A 22,817-nucleotide genomic window follows, 5' to 3' on the forward strand; every position below is an offset into this window, starting at 1 on the left:
TTTCGCCCAGCAGGCGGGGATCGAACCTGCGGAGGGCGGAGGGTGACGGCGCGTGTCGGGCTCTGCGGCTCCAAAGGAGACGCTTGTCCCCCTGCAGAGCCCACCGGGTGGCTGACCGGCCGCCGTGGGGCCCAGGACCTCCGGGTCATCCTCCGCGCGCCGGGAACAAGCTGAGCTCTGGACTCCAGACCTCCAGCGACTGACTCTCAGCGAGGCCCGAGCACGCCCCCTGGTGGCGGATGCAGCCCGACAGCCTGGCCCGGAACAAAACTCTCCGACGGAACCTGGGGTGCGCGCTCGGAGTTTCCGGGGGAGAAGACGGAGAAGGACCTGCGCGCGGCGGTTCGTAGGGCCGCGGAGGAGGCAATGTCCGTAGGAGTCTGGAGCTTGCGGCTCTGGCGGGCCGCCCCCAGCGGCGGGGCTGGCTGGAGTGAGTTTTAGCGGCCGTAGGGTCAGGGAGGGAGGCTTAGAGGATGGTGTCTGCCCAGATTGGGCCCGAGGCGGGTCCTGGGGGGGGGGGGTCCCGCGGGGTTGGGGGCCGAGGAGGGTCTTTTGAGTCCTTGCTGTGTTGGCCGCCCCCTCCCGGCCTTGGGGTACATATCTCGGGACGCGAGAGAGACGGGGAGGGCAGGGGCGGGGCCGCGGGAGGAGCTTGGGGCGCCCCTGGGAGGGAGACCACGTTCCGGTGCAAACGTGTCCTTATTTTCCCATTGGACTCGTACATGCCTTGCCAAATCCTCTGATTTGGGGTTTGGGAAGTAAGCTTAGCATTTCTCGCTCTACATGTGGAGAGTTTTGGCGTGGGACCTGCAGCCTCGTGGAGCTTTCTTGTCACCAAGACCTTTTCAAAGCGACAGTTCTGCTCACCTTTCCAATGACTGGTCTGGTTTTGACTCCACTTCCTGGTTACTTTTTGCCCCTTATTGTAAAGCACAGATTGGAATACGACCGAGGAAACTGGTGGGAAGTGGCGATCTGATGGTGAAAGAGCAAAGTTGAAGTAAAGGCGCGGATCAGGGCAGGCTGCAGTTCTTTTCCGTGGGCGTTTTAATTATTAATATTAGAAAGGGGTTTAAGTTTACTTCTGAACTCATTTTGGTGAACAGCGTTTAAAATTCTCTTGCCTCCTATTCTTTCCTTGGTGGGGGATGGTGATACGGGAGGGGAACAGGGTGGGGCAATGTATTATTTTTTGGGTCAGTTTTCACATTTATTGTAACTTCTGCACAGGATTTATAGCAACATCACCTGCTTCTCAGCTGTCACCGACCGAACTGACAGAAATGCAGAATGATCTCTTTAACAAAGAGAAAAACAGGCAGCTCTCATTAACTCCCCGAACCGAGAAGATTGAAGTTAAGCACGTTGGGAAAGCTGACCCTGGCACTGTCTTTGTCATGAATAAAAACATTTCAACTCCTTACAGTTGTGCCATGCGTAAGTAACGAATCAGGGTACCATTTTGAAGAGTTTGCATAAATCAGGAGAAGAACCGGTGCAGAGGAGACATGATGCTGTAATTGCTCCCTGAACTTCCCGGAAGTTCTCCTTTATCTAGCATCTTACTGCGTGTTCACTGCGGGCTTAGCAGTTGAGGGTACTGTGGGTCTTGAAAGGTTGGTGCTGTAACGCATAGGTTGTCCTGGGACTTGCTGGAATCTGGCTGAGTTTAGAGGGCTGTCATTGTTTCCTGCAGGAGGCAGACCTGAAAGCATTGCTACTAGTGTGCTTGCCCCTTTCAGACACACTGTGGTGTAATGGCAGCAGTCACCATGTGAGTCCCATTAAAGGATTTTGGGGTGGAGGGACTGCCCTGGCCTCAGATGATCAGCTTTTTTTGGCCTTCTTTTCCTTTCCTGCTCTTTATAGCCTAACTTAAGTCTTTTATCTGCTCACCACTTGCCTCTGTGTTGTGTCTTTGTTTACATTTACATGTACATGTAGTAAATGTGTGAGTGCATGGGGTGAATGTGATTGGGGTAAAAATATTTGTTGTGTTCATATCTTAAGGGAGAAAACAAGGCCCTGTGTGTGATTTGGTGTGGAAATGAAGGGAACAAGGCCTCTATGTTATTTTCGATCAAAATGCTTTTGTAGTAGGTTTGATAGAACTGGTAACGTTTAAATTCCGAAAGAACAAAAAGTAGATACGTACACCTACATGCTCGCTCATATATGACTGGCTGCGTTGTTCAGATTTTTGGAAAACTCAGTAATGATTCCATTTAAGTAATTAACTTTAGTTAAAAGCTTAAGCTGACCTGCCGAGTGTGTACGCTCAATCTTCCTTTACTTTGGCACTTGAATTAGTACTTATAATTGCTTACTTGTTTGGCGAGCATTTATTGAACCTCTGCTGTAGGATAGGCATTAGGAATACGGAGGAGGCTAAGACAAAGCTCAAGCCCTTAAGGAGTTTTACACACATCACATGTAGAGATGAAGCCTCTGAACCACTCTTAGCAAGACCGCTGCCCTCACACTTGCTTGTCACTCATACCGTCAATCATTCAATAAATTTTATTGAGTACCTAGTGTATTTCAGGCCTGATGCTAGTCTCTAGATATACTGGCGAGTGAGCAAAAATAGGCATGATCCCCGCCTTATGGAACTTATTTAGACCTGTGGTTTGACCACTTCTGTGAATAGCTGGGTACTCAAAAAACATCTAATCAGGGTTGGAGTTGCATTCTGGAGTCATATAACAGACCAGAGCTGATTGGTTTATGTGTGAATTCATACTGATAATTATTGAATACAAACTGGTAACTATGGTATTTAACTTGAAGAGTCCATGTTAGGGAAGTAAAGATGGTTTGGGAGCAAGACCCCAAACCCATCTAGAACAGACTTACTGGGATGTATATTTATATATTTTCCCTTCTAAGTTGTGTGTGCATATAGCCAAATATATCCACGATGCTGCTCTCTGAATGTTTAAGTGTAGCTCTTGGAAAACTATTTTATTACTTAATAATTGACAGATTAATTTCAAGTTAGACTTAGCCTTAATGATTTTTGTTTGGGTAATTTCATTAATAATTAGCAATACATTGGATGTGTTGGGAATTATTTTTTTATTGGCTACAAATCTTTCTTTTCTCCCCAAAAAAGACAGCTTGCAGAATCTTGCCTTTCTGTTGTTTTATTTCTTAATGTAGCGCTTAAACATGTACTTTTTCACTTGGGTTTTGTTAGAGTTAGATCTTCAATCTGTTTTAAATTCCTAGATTTAAGTGAGTGGTACTGCAGGAAGTCCATTCTGGCTCTTGTGGACGGACAGCCTTGGGACATGTATAAGCCTTTGACCAAGTCATGTGAAATTAAATTTCTTACTTTCAAAGATGATGATCCAGGAGAAGTCAACAAGGTATTTCTGCCTCTATGTTCTTTTGTACCCCTCCCCCCAGTTTTTTTCTAGTCTTTTTTTTAATTAAAATCTGTTTCCTATGGAGTTTGAAATGTACAAATCTGGCCAAGGTCAAGTGTTGTACTGTACTAGATAATCAGGTTTTACTTGGTAGATTAGGCATGTTCATAGTTCAAAACTCCTCAGTGGCATTAATGTCTCTGTATTTTGGTTTGAGAAAACTAAATGACATTCATATCTTTGTTCAGCTTACTTTTATTAATCACCCTGTATAGTTCAGTAATTTCATTCTTGTCTTTCACCATCTTTTCTGGATTATTTCAATAACTTTTTAACTCTCCCACCCCCCCCCCCAACCCTTTTTTAATCTGAAAGTCTTCCTTAATAGTCCTGCAAGAGTGTTATTAAATGATGTGACTGAGGATGATGTCACTTATCCCTAAAGAACTTGCCTACCTGATAACCGTTCATATAACTTTCCCAGATCTGCGTGGACACTTTTCTCACCCCTGCCTGCCTTTTGAGCTTCACCTTCCACGGCATCTTTCCACTTCCTCTTTGCTCCAGCCACACTGGAGGACTTGGTCACTAATGGTTTCTGTTGTGTTATGCTCCTTGCTTTTGTTGATGCTCTTTGAGTATTTTCTTTCCTTCCTATTAAAATCTTATTTATCTATTATAGTTCAATTAAAATGCCATATGCTCTGTGGAACCTTCTCAGTTTCTTCTTGTCAGAATGAATCCCTCTTTTCTTCTGGGCCTCACAACACTTGGCTAGTGTCTCTAGATACAGTAGTTTGATTTTCCCTTGTAATACGAACTGTTGAATGTACTGGATTCTTGGCTCTGTGAAGACAGGGATCATGTCCCTTATTAGATCTTGTCCTTGACTTACATACAGTAGGTATTTAATAAATATTTGTTGAAATGAAATACTTAAAGAAGGAAATGGTAGACATGATAATAGTAGTAGCTAACATTGAACATCTATTGTATATCAGGCACTGTTTTAGTGATTCACAGGTATTAACTCATTTAATCCTCATTTTAAAAAATCCCATAAAAGGTGCTATTATCTCCTTTTTACAGATAAATAAACTGAGGCAAAGAGAGGTAGTAGCCTGACCAAGGTTACCAGTTTGCTAAGTGGCTGAGCCTGGATTTGAACCCAGGCATTGACCCTGGAGTTCACCAGACATTAAAAACAATCAAGTCAGATAGATGAAGAAGTGCATTTTGCTATTGGCCTTCAAGGCCTGGGTTTGCATTTATTTTTAGTGTATTTGTGTGGTTGTGTAGAACACATTCTGGAGCAGTCTCTGCCATGTGCAACCAAATGAGCCCACTCTTGTTGTCCTCAGATATGGAGAAGAGCTTAGGAAAGTCAAGTGCCTAGTTATAGCAGTGCCAGTACAGAGCTTAAGATGGTGTAGGACTTACGTTTGTCTTTATAACTCTGGGAAGGTCATTGCATGGATACCCATATTGGGCATGTCCATGGATCAAAATGCTAGTGAGATGAAAGCCCAGTTAATAGTGAGGTTGCTTTGTTATAAATATGAATAACCTAAGTGATATGTGATGTTAGGTATAGGATAGGAGTCGTAAATAATTCTTTTTTTAAAAAAAAATTATTATTTAATTTTTATTTATTTATTTTTGGCTGCATTGGGTGTTTGTTGCCGTGTGCGGGCTTTCTCTAGCTGCAGCAAGCGGGGGCTACTCTTCGTTGCGGTGCGCGGGCTTCTCATTGCGGTGGCTTCTCTTGTTGCGGAGCACGGGCTCTAGGCGCGCGGGCTTCAGTAGTTGTGGCACGCGGGCTCAGTAGTTGTGGCTCGTGGACTCTATAGAGCGCAGGCTTAGTAGTTGTGGCGCACGGGCTTAGTTGCTTCGTGGCATGTGGGATCTTCCTGGACCAGGGCTTGAACCCATGTCCCCTGCACTGGCAGAGGGATTCTTAACCACTGTGCCACCAGGGAAGCCCATAAATAATTCTTAAAAGTTGGGTTAACCCTCCATATTTATGTACGTTATAAACAGGTACATATTAATATATTTATTTTACTTTAGCACAAGTTTGTTAACAAGTTAACTTTATCCTGGGTTAAAAATAAAATTACTACCGATAGTAAAACTGTTTATTGGTTGATAAACATTATAGTGTCTGATATCTTATACAAACATTGCTAACCACATGAAGTTGGTGCTTCATTCTTTTGTGGGTTTTGCTTGGTGGTGGTAATGTCATGGTCTGATGGTAACCATTGCTAAATGCAGAGGATGGACAGATATTTGAGAAATGGTTCCTAAGTCAAAAGTCAACCTAAATTTTAATATTAAAGAAATGTTAGTAAATCTTATGTTTATTATGTTTGTGTGTATTTTATTTTTCTAGGCTTATTGGCGTTCTTGTGCCATGATGATGGGCTGTGTGATAGAGAGGGCATTCAAAGATGAATATGTGGTCAGTTTGGTCAGAGCTCCAGAAGTTCCAGGTGATGTACACATATAAATAAATAAATAAACACACATATATATATATATATATATATATATATATGTGTGTGTGTGTGTGTGTGTATATATATATAGACACACACACACACTTTCTGTAATCTTTGAATATTTTGGTACCTATTTTTGATGTTGTATAGAGTTCACTTCTAATTTAGTCTAATATAAATTACCATCATACATACATTCCATTTATTATGGGTAACAGAATCCGTCCTATTACTGTCATATATACCTTCTATTTATAATGGTAAAAAAATCCATCTTATTTAATTATTGGAGGTCAATTATTAACATAATAGGATTAGAGGAGAATGTTTCTTTTGAATGTGAATTTCATGTAATTATATTGTGTCAGTATTTATTTCTTACCATTTTAAGTACTTATTTCCAAACAGAATGTGAGGAGGAGGAGATATGAGTATAAATAGACTTCTGCAGAAAACTGTGTTTAGGTGGTACCATTTCACCAGAAATGACCCTGACACTGGAGAGGAATACCATTTTGGGGAGGTGGAAGAGTTCACATTCTTTGTAATTTTCCTAAAACTAGGATTTTGCAACAGTATGTGTAGTAGGATCACAATTGTATTCTTTTAAAAAAGGTGGAAGTTTATATACCAAAAAATATTTGATTTGGCAATAAGAGATTCTAAGCAAAACAAAACAACAAAAAATGAAATTTAGAAGATATTAAAAAAATTAAACATTTCATGTCCATTTAGTTATTCATCTACTTATTAAATATCTTACTCTTTGGGAATTTTTATATCTAGTAACTAATATTTGAGATCTCTATGGTGGTAATATTCCTGAAGAAAATGTGAATGGTTAAAAAACACTGGTGATGTTGGGTTAACAAAAAGGTGAGTTAGTTTTATGGTGGGGGGAAAGTTGGTACAGCTCTGACAAGTAGCTGGAATAATGGTGACAATTTTATAATTTGTAGTGTTGGGAGAGATTTTTGACCCTTCATTTTATGGTCTAAATATTCATTTGTTGCAAATTAGTAACTTTCTACCCTAACAGATTTGACTTTGCTTTTTATTTTGGTTGGATTTACAGTAATCACTGGAGCCTTCTGCTATGATGTAGTTTTGGATAAGAGACTTGATGAGTGGATGCCAACAAAAGTAAGTCTACTCTTTGGAGTATTAATTTTAGAGTCTGTGCCTTTCTTTGTTAGAACGATTCCTGTGTTTGTATTGTTGAATGGTACTGCATGTTGAGGATATTTAAAAGAATCAGTCAATCTTTATTGTTGCTTTTTAGTGTATTTAAGACAGATGTATATGATTGAGGGTATTCACAACAGCGAGGTACCCAGAATAAAATATAGAAGCTTAACTGTCTTGGTTGATGTGGGGGTGAGAGGCCTGGAGCCTTACCTCCTTGGATCTTTAGAGCACAATTTGAAAACCACTGCCCTAAGCCATTTTAAGCCTATTGCATCCTGAGATCTTCCTATCAACAAGGGTTACATTGAGAGTTGGGGAGGGGTGAATTAAAATATCAGGCTTTGACAAAGGTAACCCAAATAGCCTCAAACTAAATAGCAGCAAACTAGCCTCTTCTGGAATGGTCTGCCATCATAAGGAGGGTGCTCCTTGTTGGTCTGGGACTGGGGTAGCAGCAGGCGCCTGGCTAACAGAGTGAATCTAGATCAGGTGCTGTGTAGGTAGAGGATGCTGACGGCTTTCAAAAGTCAAGCCTAGAGGCTTAGTTATGATTGGGGAGAACAGACAAACGCCTAATTCTTAATGAAGCAAAACTGTATGTCCTACAGATTGGAAGTCTGGAGATCAGAAGAGGGGAGGCAGTGTAGCATACCATTTTATCAATTCCACTATGTACATTTTTTTCACATTTTAATATCTCTGAAAACAAATGTGTCTTTTGTTTGTTTCTATAACTTTTTTTAGTTGAAGAAAATTATAGATACACATGGAGTTGTAAGGAATAATACATAGAGATTCCATGTTCCTTTTACTCAGTTTCCCCAATGGTATTATCTTGTGAAACCATAGTACCATATCACAACCAGGATATTGACACTGATACAGCCAAGAATGTTTCTTTTTTTTTTTAAATTTATTTATTATTTATTTTTGGCTGTGTTGGGTCTTCGTTTCTGTGCGAGGGCTTTCTCTAGTTGCGGCAAGCGGGGGCCACTCTTCATCGCGATGTGCGGGCCTCTCACTATCGCGGCCTCTCTTGTTGCGGAGCACAGGCTCCAAACGCGCAGGCTCAGTAGTTGTGGCTCACGGGCCTAGTTGCTCCGCGGCATGTGGGATCATCCCAGACCAGGGCTCGAACCCGTGTCCCCTGCATTGGCAGGCAGATTCTCAACCACTGCGCCACCAGGGAAGCCCGCCAAGAACATTTCTATCACTGCCAAAATTACCCACATTTCTCTTTAGTCTCCATCCCCCCCCCATCCTTAAACTGTGGCAACCACTAATCTGTTCTCTATTTGTATAGTTTTGTCATTTCAAGAATGTTATGTAAGTGAAATCATTCAGTATGTAATCTTTTGGGATTGACTTTTTTCACTCAGTGTAATTCTCTGGAGCAAATGTGACTTACAGTAGATAGCATCTTATGATTATAACTGGTAATGTTTTTTCTTAGTGGTGCATCTTGGATTTAGTGAAATATTGTAGTTTCTAAAAGCAAAAATTTTGGAGTCAGCCAGCAAATTCATGGAAAGATGCTCAACATCACCAGTCATTAGAGAAATGCAAATCGAAACCACAATGAGGTATCACCTCACACCAGTCAGAATGGCCATCATCAAAAAATCTATAAACAATAAATGCTGGAGAGGGTGCAGAGAAAAGGGAACCCTCCTGCACTGTTGGTGGGAATGTAAATTGATACAGCCACTATGGAGAACAGTATGGAGGTTCCTTAAAAAACTAAAAATAGAACTACCATATGACCCAGCAATCCCACTACTGGTCATATACCCTGAGAAAACCATAATTCAAAAAGACACATGTACCACAGTGTTCATTGCAGCACTATTTACAATAGCCAGGACATGGAAGCAACCTAAATGTCCATCAACAGATGAATGGATAAAGAAGATGTGGCACTTACAGACAATGGAATATTACTCTGCCATAAAAAGGAGCAAAATTGAGTTATTTGTAGTGAGGTGGATGGACCTGGAATCTGTCATACAGAGTGAAGTAAGTCAGAAAGAGAAAAACAAATACCGTATGCTAATGCATATATATGGAATTTTGAAAAGCCGTACTGATGAACCTAGTGGCAGGGCAGGAATAAAGACGCAGACCTGGAGAACAGACTTGAGGGCACGGGGGGTTGGGGGCGGGGAGGGGAAGCTGGAACGAAGTGAGAGAGTAGCATTGACGTATATATACTACCAAATGTAAGCTAGATAGCTAGTGGGAAGCAGCCGCATAGCCCAGGGAGATCAGCTCGGTGCTTTGTGATGACCTAGAGGGGTGGGATAGGGAGGGTGGGAGGGAGGCTCAAGAGGGAGGGGATATGGGGATATATGTATACATATAGCTGATTCACTTTGTTGTACAGCAGAAACTAACACAACATTGTAAAGCATTTATACTCCAATAAAGATGTGGGGGAAAAAAAAAAGGAAATCCAAATGACACCTGAAAAAAAAAATTTTGGAGTCAGGGAAGATCCAGGTTTAAATGCTGGCTTTGACAGTTATTTATTGTGTAATCCTGCCGTTACTGCTTAATATCAAGAGAGGGAGAGAAGGGAAACAGGAAGGAAAAAAGAGAGAAAGGGAGAGAGGGAAGAGAGGTATTGGGAGAGATGGGGGCGGTGAGGGGAGAGGTTGGAATGGTTTCTTCATGATCTGTGGACTTGTGGCAATATAATTTTTTTTTCAAGTCTGTCAAGATTCTTACTTTATTGGGGGAGTTAAGTAAAAACTAAGGAGATGAAAATTTAAGTCTCATGTATGAAACTTGCTGCCTCCTTTTCCTTTTTTTAAAGATAAAACTTTAAAAAAGAAATGTACTAGTTAATTGCAGGCACCATGGGGTTTAGAAAGTGGGGGAAAGTTACAGTCAAGTAACAGCTATATTAAACCATGAATGTGCATTGGTTATACAGAAAATTATCCATTTAAGAATGGAGAAGAGTCATTTCATTCAAAAGAGTCTATTAGGAAGTTTATGGAAAGAATTTTATTACAAAAATTATTTGCATAGTAGTGCTTGATCTTTTCTGTATTAGTTATGATTTATAGTGTGAAAACTCAACTATAGTTTTTATTAAAAATCTCATAAACATTGTTAATGTGTGTTATTAATCATTTTAATTGTGTAAGATTGACATTTTCATTAAACAGAAATTTCTAATATTGGATTTATGCTATATTTTGGACATGGCCAATGATGACATAACATTTCCTAGTGAAAGTTTCTGAATCACATAAATAATAATTTTTTCCTCATGCATTTATTTAAAAAGCTTAGTTTTACTCATAGTGTAAACAAATTTTTGTATCTTACCATTTACTTATTAGTATTTCTACTTGTTGCACCATCATTTTAATAAGCATTTATAGGGCTGTATAATTTGAATGAAATGTTTATTAAAATTTCTTTGTAGGATTATCCATAATAATTATTTCTAACACAGGCAGCTATTTAATTACAAGTTTTATAATTTATAGAATTGGGAGAAATTGCTAATTGTACATTTTATGGTTCCAGTATTTAATTGTTGCAAATTAATGCTTTCTTTCCTAGCAAATTTGCTTTTTGCTTTTTGTTGTAGTTGGACTTACAATATTAAGCATACAGTTTTATCTGCCTTATAGGGAAATGTTTTTAAGTAAATTGTTACAAAAGGTTAATACTTTCATTTTTAAGGAGAACCTATGTTCCTTCACAAAAGATGCTCGTGCTTTAATTTATAAAGATCTTCCATTTGAAACTCTGGAAGTTGAAGCAAAAGTGGCGTTAGAAATATTTCAACACAATAAGTAAGTGTTGGCTTCCTTTTAAACAAAATTAAACCTCCCAAAGTTGTATGTAATGAAGAAAATTCAGCTCTTAATAACTTTCATATTTGATGTATTTATGTAGCACACTTTTTACTTTTTAGCTCTGGGATCTCTTTTCTGCACCAGCCTGTTTTCTTTTGTTCATCTCATTATTTCACTGAGAATAAGTGCCCCTTCCACACCTTTGATAATTTTCTTACTTTGTCTTACTTCTCTTTTTCTTTGGCTAGTCCTTTTCTTTATATCACCATAGCAATATGTTTCCCTTTTTTCCTTCCATTGTGAGGTGGTAGCCTACATTAAGAAACTGCATTATTTCGAATTTAAACTTAAATTTATTTAAACTGTTGCATTTGGCAACCTTTCCTTCCTATCTTTCCACTCTTCAGATGAAAAGGGTAAGACAGAAAATACCAGCTGTTCGGAGGCAGCTAACAGCTGAAGTAAAACGTTCACACAGATCTTAGTCTTCTGTATGGGAATTAACCATTTGATAGATTTTCTTCGCCAACATGTTAAATCCTGCCTGCCTTCTCAATTCCCTTTTTCACTCAGAAAAATTCCAATTTATCTTCTACTAATTGTGAAAACATAAACTAAATTTTAATGTTAAACTAATTAAAATTAGAATTAATTAGAAAGGAATATCTGCATTGCAAAAAATCATATAGATACCAGCCAGATTCTAAAGCCAAAATGTGCACCTGCAAATTGTTAAAGATAATGGTTTGGAATTTCTTTAGCTATTTATAAAATGAGGCACAGATTCTCATGGGGCTAGTTTATAATATTTAGCATATTTTGGAACCAGTGTACTTAGAAAGCAGTAGGAATATACTGAACTGGAGTACAAATAATTCTTTACAACTAAATTACCATTAATTCTATAAGAAAATTCCTTAAATTATCAGAATTTATCAAGTCACCTCCCCCACCACAATTCTAGGGCTGTGTTGTCCAATAGAAATATAATGTGAGTCATCTATATAACTAAATTTCCTAGTTAGCTACATTAAAAAAAAATTCAAAATAAAGGTGAAGTTAATTTTAATAAAACAGTTTTATTTAAACAATGTATCTGAAACATTTCAACATGTGATTGATATTAAAAACTTAATATTTTATAATTCTCTTTTTCATACTAAGTCTTCAGAATCTGGTGTGTATTTTACACTTAAGGCACATTTCAATTAGGACTAATTACATTTAAGTGCTCCATAGCTACCATATTGGGCAGCGTACTCTAGACTTTCATTTCATGTTACACTGAGATTTCTCTTTCCTCCCACTCAACTGTCAAAGTCTAGGAGAGGCTTGTAGGACTTTGGTAACTTTAGGTGAATGTGTAAAGGGAGGTGGGAGATCATTTAGGGGCAAGTTTGAGGAGACAGAGAGTTTTGGAGGTTGAAGGTGGATCAGTGATGGGGCCTTTCGCCTGTAGGGGGAACTTTCAGTGGCTTTGGCTCCCAGGGGACAGGAGTTTCTCTTAGAGGTGGGTCAAGAGGAACAAGTATTCAAGGGAATTGGTTCCCTCAGTAATCATCAGGGCTGTGGAAGAAGAGGTGTGGCAGTAAGTGTATATTTTTGCACAAACTGATGCTTCCCAACCTTGCCACACATGTGTAATGTTTGTTTAGCATTCTGGGGTAAATAGGCAAGGCTCTTAATAGTAAGTGGTAAGGTCATGATTTGAACCTGGGCTGTGCAGTTCCATCTGTACTATTCATTATACTGACAGACCCAAGTGGATTTGAGAGACATTTAAGCAGTAGAATTGATGTGACTTGGTAATGAATTGGACGGAGAGAATGTGGTGGGAGAAACAGGAATCAAGGAAATCTCTGAAGTTTTTCACTTGGAGATGTGGGTAGTTGGTGGTGTCATTTACTAAACTAGGGAATTCAGGAATAAGAATAAGTTTGGTGAGAAAAGAGAGGGTAAGTTTTTGTTCAGTTTGAGAACTTGGGAGTGTAAGATGCTTGTAGACACCCTGGTGGATGTCTGAAGTGTTTTGGATATACAGTTTGGGGCTCAGAAGAGATGTGGATTAGAAGCAGAGGTGTAGAAGATATAAACACATAAGTGGTAGTTAAAACTGTACAAATCAAGGAGCTAGCCCAGAGAGGATGCTTAGAGTGAAAAGAGTTTATGGACAGAACCCTTGAAGGGCAGGGAAAGAGAAGGGTGACCAGAGAGTTAAAATAACAAGCAGTAGGGAATGCCACAGAAGCCGGTGGAAAAGCACACTTTGAGAAGTGGAGGTGAGCAGTGGAAAGAAGGACTAAAGAGTGTCCATTAGGTTGGCACCAAGGAGAACAGTTTGGTGGAGTTGTGAAGCTGTGGCCAGATTGAGGAGGTGAGGTGTGAATGGGAGGTGAGGAAAGGGAGGCTCCAAGTGTAAACCCCTCTTGCAAAAATTATGGCTGAAGAGGAAGAGAAAGGGAAGTGGCTTTAAACACCGTTTTGTACATTTAGAATTAAAACATTTGTTTCTTTGCTGCTTTTTAGGTACAAATTAGATTTCATAGAAGAGAAGGCATCTCAGAACCCTGAGAGAATAGTCAAGCTACACAGGTAAGTAAAAATGTAAAAATTGACTGCTATGCTAATTTATAAGAAGGTTTAGTTTTATTGTTACCTGACTGGTGTATGACTGGAAAAGATTTGTACCTTAATTTGTTGTTCTTATTACCTTACTTTTTACTGCTTTGTTCAATTTTTTGCTATGGTGGTAATTGGAAGCTTTAAGTCATCTTCAGGAACAGTTGAGGTTTCTGTTCCTCATTTTATTGTTTGTTATTTTTATTTCTGAAAGAGTTGGAAACCATTGTAAGAAAATGTAATGTTTAGAGTTAATTTTGAAATTGGGCAAAATACTCATTGTTATGAGTTGAACGTGATTCATATGTATATAGAAACATGAATACTGACTAATTAGTTATTACTTATGTTACATATGAGGAAGTTATATCACAATGTGCTTTCTGATGCAGGGATGAGAGAGGTAAGACAATGCATTATGCAAAAATGGCTTCACGGCCTGTATCTGTTTTCTCAACTTCATGTTTTCTTGACTCAGATTTAACTTTTTTCCTCTAGGAAGCTGTCTTACATGCTAAAATCTAAACTCTGTTGCAGTTAGTTGTTATAAGGTGATAGGATATCAGTTTTACACATTGGATCCACTTGATAGCATGATGTGTTCAGTGATCTTAAAAATCTTTAAGGGACTTCCCTGGTGGTGCAGTGGTTAAGAATCCTCCTGCCAATGCAGGGGACACAGGTTCCAGCCCTGGTCCGGGAAGATCCCACATGCCGCAGAGCATCTAAGCCCGTGTGCCACAACTACTGAGCCTGTGCTCTAGAGCCCACGAGCCACAACTGCTGAAGCCCGTGCGCCTAGAGCCCATGCTCTGCAACAAGAGAAGCCACCGCAGTGAGAAGACTGCTCACTGCAACGAAGAGCAGCCCCCGCTCACCGCAACTAGAGAAAGCCATGCGCAGCAACAAAGACCCAAAGCAGCCAAATAAATAAATAAATAAATAATTTTAAAAAATTATTAAAAAAATCTTTAAAATTATATCAATGCTAAGTAAGAAAAAGATTCATTGGTTTTAATTTCTAAAATTTTGGTCTCATCACTTGAGATTGTTGTGTCAGGGGCTATTAGAGATGGAATTGATCCACATGGATTGTTCTTGATTAGGGATGTAGTGGCAAAGAGAATGAATAGATTTTTTTTAACTATTGTAAGTGATTTGATTTTGAGGTTTTATTTGTTTATTTTTTAAATCAAATCAGATTTGGTGACTTCATTGATGTGAGTGAGGGCCCTCTTATTCCAAGAACAAGTATTTGTTTCCAGTACGAAGTGTCAGCGGTTCATAATCTTCAAGCCACCCAGTCGAGTCTTGTACGAAGATTCCAGGGTCTCTCTTTACCTGTGCACTTAAGAGTAAGTAAAGCTTAAAGTTTCAGGTCATTCAGTTTGGGTGTGGGTGTGATTCTGGTCTTGATTTTGTACCAATTTGAAGGACATACATTTTAATTTTCATTAAGTTGTGTAACACTAATATTTTGTCAACTTGGGATTATGATTAAAATAATTTTACCCAGGATGTAAACAGATAATTTACAAAAGAAGTATTAGTTGAAAAAATTAAATCAAATTGAGATAGTTTTTCTTTTTTAATAAATTTATTTATTTATTTATTTTTGGCTGCATTGGGTCTTTGTTGCTGTGCGTGGGCTTTCTCTAGTTGCGGTGAGCGGGGGCTGCTCTTCGTTGTAGTGAGCAGTCTTCTCATTGCGGTGGCCTCTCTCGCTGTGGAGCACGGGCTCTAGGTGCATGGGCTTCAGTAGTTGTGGCACACGGGCTCAGTAGTTGTGGCTCGTGGGCTCTAGAGCGCAGGCTCAGTAGCTGTAGCGCATGGGCTTAGTTGCTCCACGACATGTGGGACCTTCCTGGTCCAGGTCTCGAACCCGTGTCCCCTGCATTGGCAGGCGGTTTCTTAACCACTGCGCCACCAGGGAAGTCCGAGATAGTATTTTTAATACTTCAAATTAGTATAGAGGAGGGTGCAGTGAGGAGTAGTGGAGCACATATTGATAGGACCTTCAGGGGTGCCTTTTGGCCTTACATTTGACACGTTCTTCTCCCTAATCTATTTTGAGGATCTATTCCATATCATTTTCCGTATTACTCCCACCCTTTGCTAATCCTTTTATTTTTTTAATTAAACTTCTGATTTAGAGATAATTGTAGATTTATATGCAGTCCTAAGAAATAATACAGAGAGAACCCAAGTACCTCTACCCAGTTTTTCCAATGGTAACATCTTGCAAAACTACAGCACACTCTCACAGCCAGAGTATGGACGTTGAAACAGTGACAACACAGAGCAATTCCTTCACAAGGATCCCTCATGTTGGCCTTTGATAGCCACAGCCACTCACACCCACTCCCCTCTGCCCCACCTCCACCTCCTTGCTTCTGGTAACTTCTCACTTCTCCATTTCTATAATTTTGTCATTTCAAGAATGTCATATGAATGGTATCATTCAGTGTTGTGATCTTTTGGGATTGGGTTTTTTCACTCAGCATAATTCTCTGGAGATTCATCTAAATTGTTGCATGTATCAATATATCAATAGTTTGTTCCTTTTGCGCTTCCTTGGTGGCGCAGTGGTTAAGAATCCGCCTGCCAGTGCAAGGGACACGGGTTTGATCCCTGGTCCGGGAAGATCCCACATGCTGTGGAGCAACTAAGCCCCTGCGCCACAACTGCTGAGCCTGCGCTCTAGAGCCCGTGAGCCACAACTATGGAGCCCGAGTGCCACAGCTACTGAAGCCCACGCACCTAGAGCCTGTGCTCTGCAACAAGAGAAGCCACCCAATGAGAAGCCCGCGCACTGCAACGAAGAGTGGCCCCTGCTCACCACAACTAGAGAAAGCCTGTGCGCAGCAACAAAGACCCAAGGCAGCCAAAAATAAAAATAAATAAATAAAAACAAAACAAAACAAAAAAAAAACAGAAAAAAAAATTGTTTGTTCCTTTTAATTGCTGAGTGGTATTCCTTGGTGTGGATATACCACAGTTTGTTTAGCCGTTCACTTGTTAAAGGATATTTGGGTTGCTTCTGGCTACTTTGAATAAAGCTATTATGAATAAAGCTGCTGTGAACATTGGTGTATAGGTTTCTGTGAATATATGTTTTCATTTCTTTGGGATAAATGCCCAGGAGTGCAATTGCTGGGTCATATGGCAGGGACATGTTTAGTTTTTTAAGAAACTACCAAGCTAAGTTCCAGTTTCTATTCCCACCAGCAGTGTGTGAATAATCAGTTTTTCTAATCCTTGCCAGCACTTGATGTTGTCAGTAATTTTTATTTTAGCTATTCTGATGGGTTTGTAGTGGTTTCTTATTTAATTTTAATTTGCTTTTCCCTACTGGCCAGTTATGTTGAACATCTTTTCATGGGCTTACTTGCCATCTGTATATCTTTTTTTGATGAAATGTCTGTTCTTCTCTTTTGCCCACATTCTAATTGGATTGTTTGCTATTTTACTGTTGTTTTGAGAGTTTTTTTTTTTTTTTTTTTAATATTCTGGATACTAGTTCTTTGCTAGATATGTAGTTTGCATATATTTTCTTTCTGTCTGTAGCTTGTCTTTTCCCTCTTAACAGGTTTTTACAGATCAGCAGTTTTTAATTTTGATGAAGTCCGTTTATCAGTTTTTCCCTTTATGGATCATGCTTTTGGTGTCAATTCTAAGAATTAAAGGCCCAGCTGTAGATCCCAAAGATTCGCCCCTATTCTTTTTCCTAAAAGTTTTATAGTTTTATATTTAAGTTTGTAGTTTATTTTGAGTTAAACTTTGTATAAGGTGTGAGATTTCGGATGAGGTTCATTGTTTTCTTTTTCCCTACACTTGTCAAATTGCTCCAGTACCATTTGTTGAAAAGACTATCCTTCCTCTGTTGAGTTGCTTTTGTACTGTTGTTAAAAATCAGTGGTCGTATATGTGTGGGTCTATTTCTGGGTTCTCAGTTGTGTTCCATTGATTTATGTGTCTCTCTCTCTCTTCCAGATATCACACAATCTTGATTACTATAGCTTTAATAGGTCTTAAAATCAAGTAGAATAATTCCTCCCATGTTATTATTTGTTATAAAAATTGTTTTAGCTATTCTAGATCCATTGCCTTTCCATTTAACTTTAGGGTAATCTTTTTTCTATCAATAAATCTTGCTGGGATTTTCTTTTTTTCTTTTGCCCTACCCAGGTACGTGGGGAGTTTCTTGTCTTTTGGGAAGTCTGAGGTCTTCTGCCAGCGTTCAGTAGGAGTTGTTCCACATGTAGATGTATTTCTGATGTATTTGTGGGGAGGAAGGTGATCTCCGCGTCTTACTCTTCTGCCATCTTCAGTGGTTCTCCCTTGCTGGGATTTTGATAGGAATTTTATTAAACCTGTATATCAGTTTGGGGAGAATTGATGTGTTTACTGCATTGAGCCTTCCAGTCCATGAACACAATATATCTTTTCATTTATTTAAATATTCTTTCATCCCTTTCATCAGCATTTTTTCGTTTTCAGCATACGTGTCCTTTACATGTTTTTTCCACACACCTTCCTTTCCTAGCTTTCTCCATTTCAGTAAATTATACTGTCATCTAGCCGGCTGTTTGAGGTAATCCTTGATTCTCTGTTGCCCTCATAGCCATGCCCCATCCCATCCATCAGCAAGTCCTTTCAACTCTTAACCCTAAAACGTATTCCGAATGCATCCATGGCGTAGCAGCTCCTGTACTACTGCTTCCCTCATCCCTGTTGCTCTTTCTCTTCACTCCCCTTCTTTGCTTTCATTCTTGCCCCCACAGCACATTCTCTGCTGAGTAGCCAAAATGAAGCTTTTAACATACGAATCAGATCGTGCAATTCCTCTGCCCCAGACGTTCCAGTGGCTTCTCATGAACAAATGCCAACCCTTCACTCTGTCTCACAAAGCCCTATGTTGTCTGGCTCCTGCCTCTCTCTCTCTGACTTCATCTCATACCGCTTTCTCCATCACCCGTTACGTTCCACTCACACCTTAAAGTCTCCCACCCGCTGCTCATTCTGCCTGAGCCAGGTATGGTTTTCCCTTTAACGTACCGTGCTGCTCTTCCTCCAGAAGGTCTGCATGTACATATTTAGTAATTTTACCTTTTATTACAGATTTTACCAGCTCATCCAGTTTGAGATAGTCCCTGACCCACCCATATCCCTCACTATCACCTTCAGCTGAGTTAGTAACATTGATGTGGTCGTTTTGCACTTCGCAGTTTTCGTTTATGCATTCTGACAATCCTCTGCTGCATAAGATTGTTAAGAACTAAGGAAATTGGTTCTATAACTTTACTGTTGTCTTCGTTAGTTTTTACTTGTTCTTTAGGGTAATTTACTAAATCCTCTAGGTCTGCTCTTTCAGTGTGAGATGTCACAGTTGGTTTTTTTTTTTTTTAACATCTTTATTGGAGTATAATTTCTTTACAATGTTGTGTTAGTTTCTGCTGTATAACAAAGTGAATCAGCTATACGTCTTTACTGCATCCCCATATCCCCTCCTCTTGTGTCACAGTTGGTTCTTAATGAACCTTTCCTTGTGATTGCTTGTGATTTGAAGAATGACCACTAGCATGTTGGAATTGGCTATTTAAGAAAAGAACGGGTGGAAAAGTGGGACAGATTTTTGCTTCCCATTAGATGGAATGTGTTCTACGGTGGTAATGATTAAGAGGGACAAAGAGGAAGAATGGCATATTCAGTCCTTAAGTTTTTTTTTCTTAAATGCTAAACAAAGCAGCTGTTCTGTATAGTATGTACCCTTTTTCCCTACTTGAACTCACTTTTGGAACCACTTAGCCTCATTAGTACTGCCAAACTTTTTATGTATTTGTTTTGTTTAAGACCTGTGTAAAGACTCAGCCTCTTTTATTGTAACTTTTGTGCTTTATATAATTCATAGTGAATCTTTTCTTCTCAAGGCACATTTTACGATATGGAATAAACTATTGGAAAGGTCTCGGAAAATGGTGTTTTTGACAACATGTGAGTACATTTCTATGAAGAAATTTTCCTTGAAATTAAGCAACCACTACTACCACCACAACAAAATAATAAAGAAAAAAGAAAAGAGAAAGAAAGAAAAAAGTAATTAGTTGTCTCAGTAGCTAAAGCGGTATTGTGGTTGTTGACCCTGTTAGTATTTTGGCAAGAGAAAAGTTATTTGGCAATTCTTTTCATTTTTATTTGTTAGTATCATGGGAATGATATTATAGAACTTGAAGAAAAATAAGAATATTACCGTATAGTAGTTGTAGTTCTTAATGGTTGTAATGGTGTTAATTAGGTCTTGATAATTTTTTGGTAAACTTAATGAACATTTAAAGATTTGCCAGATACGATTTAAAGCTGCCTTGACAGTTGACATGTTAAATATGCAAATGTCCTGAAGAACCAAATTTGAATACTTGTGTTACTGTCGTTTATTCTGTGTCACTAGCATCTAGATTTCACAAATAGGAATGATTATATTTCTTGACTACGATTATCCCTGTTCACTCTTTCAGAGACTAAGTGTTAACTTTTTACTTACATTATCTGATAGCTATCCTGTGTAAGCTGGCCTCATGAACCCTTCCTAGTTACCCTAAGTTGCCACTCTAGTCAAGCTTACAAGTACACATCAAACTTACTTTCTTGTTTCTTTGTTTTTTGTTTTAGCTTACCTTCTTCTGTCACTTCATTTTTTTCCAGCTTTATTGAAATACAGTTGCCGTACAACATTGTGTAATTTTAAGGTATACTGTGTAATGATTCGTTATATCTACATATTGCAAAATGATTAACACAATAAGGTTAGTTAACACATCCATTGTCTCAGAGAGTTAGCTTTTTTTTATGGTGAGAATGTTTAAAATCTCCTCTCTTAGCAACTTTCAAATATGTATTGCATATTGTTAACTCAAACTTATGCTCAAGTTTGTTTCTTTATGACAGTTATGTCTAGACTCTGTTTCCCATCCTCCTCCTGTCTGTTTACATCCTACTCATTCTGTAAGACCTTGTCCAAATCTTACCTTCTCCATGTAGCATTCTCAGAGTAATCTCTGGACAAATATCCATCCCTGCAATTTCTGCTTGATTGTATACCTCCTCATATTGTTTTCTGATTATTTTTGCTAGTACATTTACATTGTGTTAACCCATTCAGGGTTTGTTGTATGCTATGTGTAATGCCGAAGTTTGAACACAGCACTTGGCATATGGGGGAATTACCCAATAAATTTTTATTGATTATTTTGCATGATGATGTGTAAACCTAGTGTTTATTAATGACTTTACAGATAGAATTCACTATTTAGGCACTTAGCTATAATGTTTTTGTGTAAAGGTGATGTAAATTTTCTTTTTCTCATGAGAAGAAAGTGTTTTTGAATAGGGAGGAAAACTTTGTCTCTTTGGTTGGTCACAATGTCCATTTTAGATTAAGAAACTAGAGAAAAAAATGAGTCTATAAGAAATGTAGAAAAATAGTAGAGACAGTAACCTAGAGTATCTAGTAGAGATCAGTGATTAGCTGTTTTTGCAACATTTATTTTGGTTCAGTTTCCTTCTTCCACTGTTTGTTTGCTCGTCTAAAGGGAGTAGGTTAAACATATGGTTCATTGATCTAACTACGCAGACTTATTGTTTGTTATGTGCCAGGAACAGTGGGTACAGTAATGAACAAAATCTTCTTGCTGTCCTCAAGGAAGTTACTTGAACAAGATGACTAGACTTATAAGCAGACAATTCAGGTGTACATGTGGGGCTCTGGCATAAAGAAGAGAAGGACCCAAACCCAGCTGGGAGGAGTTGGTTAAGGAAGCTTCCCAGGAATTGGTGTTTCTTAAGCTGGTTTTAATGGGTGAATAAAAGTGGGCCAGGCAGATAATTTGCTTGAGGATGGGTTTATCTCAGAGGAAGCTACTCGCCTAAGAGGCGTGGAGGAATGCAGTGAGTGGTGAATGTAAGATGAATCTGGATGCACAGTCACATGTAGGGTGGGTGATGAGTCCAGATCAGTTTGTTGGAAATAGAATATGAGGGGCTTGTCTTCCGTGATGTGGAATTTGCATTCCCCTCCTGAAGGTGATTGGAGGACACTGGAGAATTTGAATAAGGAAGTGACCTATTGGTAAACTATTCCTGTGTAAAAGCTCATTCTGGGGGCAGCATGGAAGATGACTGTGACTTAAGCCATAGTAGATGATGAGATCCTGAAGTTCCTTCCGGCAGGGCAGTGAAAATGGCTGTGAGAGTTACTTAGGCGGAATTAATAGGACTGTTGATTAAATATGCAGGTAAGAGAACTGTGGATTCTCTCATGCCAGGCTTGGGCACCTGGGTAGAGCCCTTCACTGAAATAGATAATGCAGGAAGTAGGGCAGGTTTTGGGGGTGATGAGGAATACAGTTTAGCTCTGTTTGTTTGCTATGTCTGAGTGACATATAATAGAAATATTAACATACAGATATCTTTTTCTACTAAACCTGTATTATACTATGTTCAAAGTAGAATTATTGATTTTTTCCAACAAAATAGATTGATTTAAAATACCTTGTTGCAGCACTGCTGATATTTTTCTTATACTAATGATTTCATTTTATAGATGAAAAATAAAATGACCATCTTGAGAAGCTATATGCTATATGCTATATGCTATATATAGCTATATATAGCTATATGCCTCAGGTTGTATTTTTAATGGAATTGTTGTACTTGGTAATTTATATTGGGAAATTGGTCATGTAAGTTTTCTTCTCTTTCTACTTAACTTTCTATAATAATTACTATTGAAGGAGAAAGACAAAGACAGGGTCATTATAAGAGAAAGGCTGTGCAGTGATTTTAAGTGGTGGGTGAAGGGTAAAACTAAAAGTGTTTGTTAGAAAAGTAAAGCTATTTATGTTTTTACAGGTAACTGAAGATCAAACTCAGCCTACAGAGGAAAGTGCATCTGCCTAGTAACTTCCTCAAATTTAGATATGTATAGTAAATTAAAATAAAAGTTTTCTATGTAATGTTTGTGCGTGCTTTTTGTCTTTTTCTCCCTAAGATGTATACTGATGTTTACTTTTTCCTTTCTCTAAAGGATAACACAACTTATGTTCACAATACAAATTTTACACAGAAACAACCCTGTCTCCTCCTCTCCCCGAATGTAACACTTCGGCATGTTTTCTCCTTTCAGTCCTTTTTTGTACATGTATAAACATATATGCACAAATACAAATGCCATCTTTTACAAACATAAATAGGACCATCCTAGTTGCCATTTTTCGCTGTTGTAAACAGTGATGCAGTAAACATCATTGTGCCAAGTGGGAAGT

At 38.8% G+C, this 22,817-nt stretch overlaps 1 protein-coding gene across 2 annotated transcripts; it reads left to right on the forward strand.

Moving 5' to 3' along the window:
* The first annotated feature begins 313 nt into the window (after nt 1-313).
* On the forward strand, nt 314-22,508 carry MRPL39 (mitochondrial ribosomal protein L39). 2 transcript variants are annotated; one of them, XM_061192952.1, is made up of 10 exons: nt 314-430; nt 1,231-1,437; nt 3,232-3,371; nt 5,767-5,866; nt 6,951-7,018; nt 10,763-10,875; nt 13,405-13,470; nt 14,699-14,852; nt 19,428-19,491; nt 22,405-22,508. In XM_061192952.1, the coding sequence occupies exons 1-10, from the start codon at nt 367-369 to the stop codon at nt 22,410-22,412; spliced, it is 984 nt and encodes a 327-aa protein (XP_061048935.1). In that variant the 5' UTR covers nt 314-366; the 3' UTR covers nt 22,413-22,508. The 2 variants fall into 2 exon arrangements, with proteins under 2 accessions (XP_061048935.1, XP_061048934.1); XM_061192951.1 differs by lacking the exon at nt 22,405-22,508 and having other exon boundaries at nt 19,428-19,601.
* The last annotated feature ends 309 nt before the right edge of the window (nt 22,509-22,817 follow it).

The sequence above is a fragment of the Eubalaena glacialis genome, chromosome 6 (genome assembly GCF_028564815.1).
Source record: "Eubalaena glacialis isolate mEubGla1 chromosome 6, mEubGla1.1.hap2.+ XY, whole genome shotgun sequence".
Classification (NCBI taxonomy): domain Eukaryota; kingdom Metazoa; phylum Chordata; class Mammalia; order Artiodactyla; family Balaenidae; genus Eubalaena; species Eubalaena glacialis.

Excerpts from the sequence above, each read along its gene's own strand:
- MRPL39 (XM_061192951.1), top strand. The coding sequence starts at position 367 with ATGTCCGTAGGAGTCTGGAGCTTGCGGCTCTGGCGGGCCGCCCCCAGC. Across the intron at positions 431-1,230 it reads CAGCGGCGGGGCTGGCTGGA|GATTTATAGCAACATCACCT; the intron begins GTGAGTTTTAGC and ends ACTTCTGCACAG. Across the intron at positions 5,867-6,950 it reads CAGAGCTCCAGAAGTTCCAG|TAATCACTGGAGCCTTCTGC; the intron begins GTGATGTACACA and ends TTGGATTTACAG.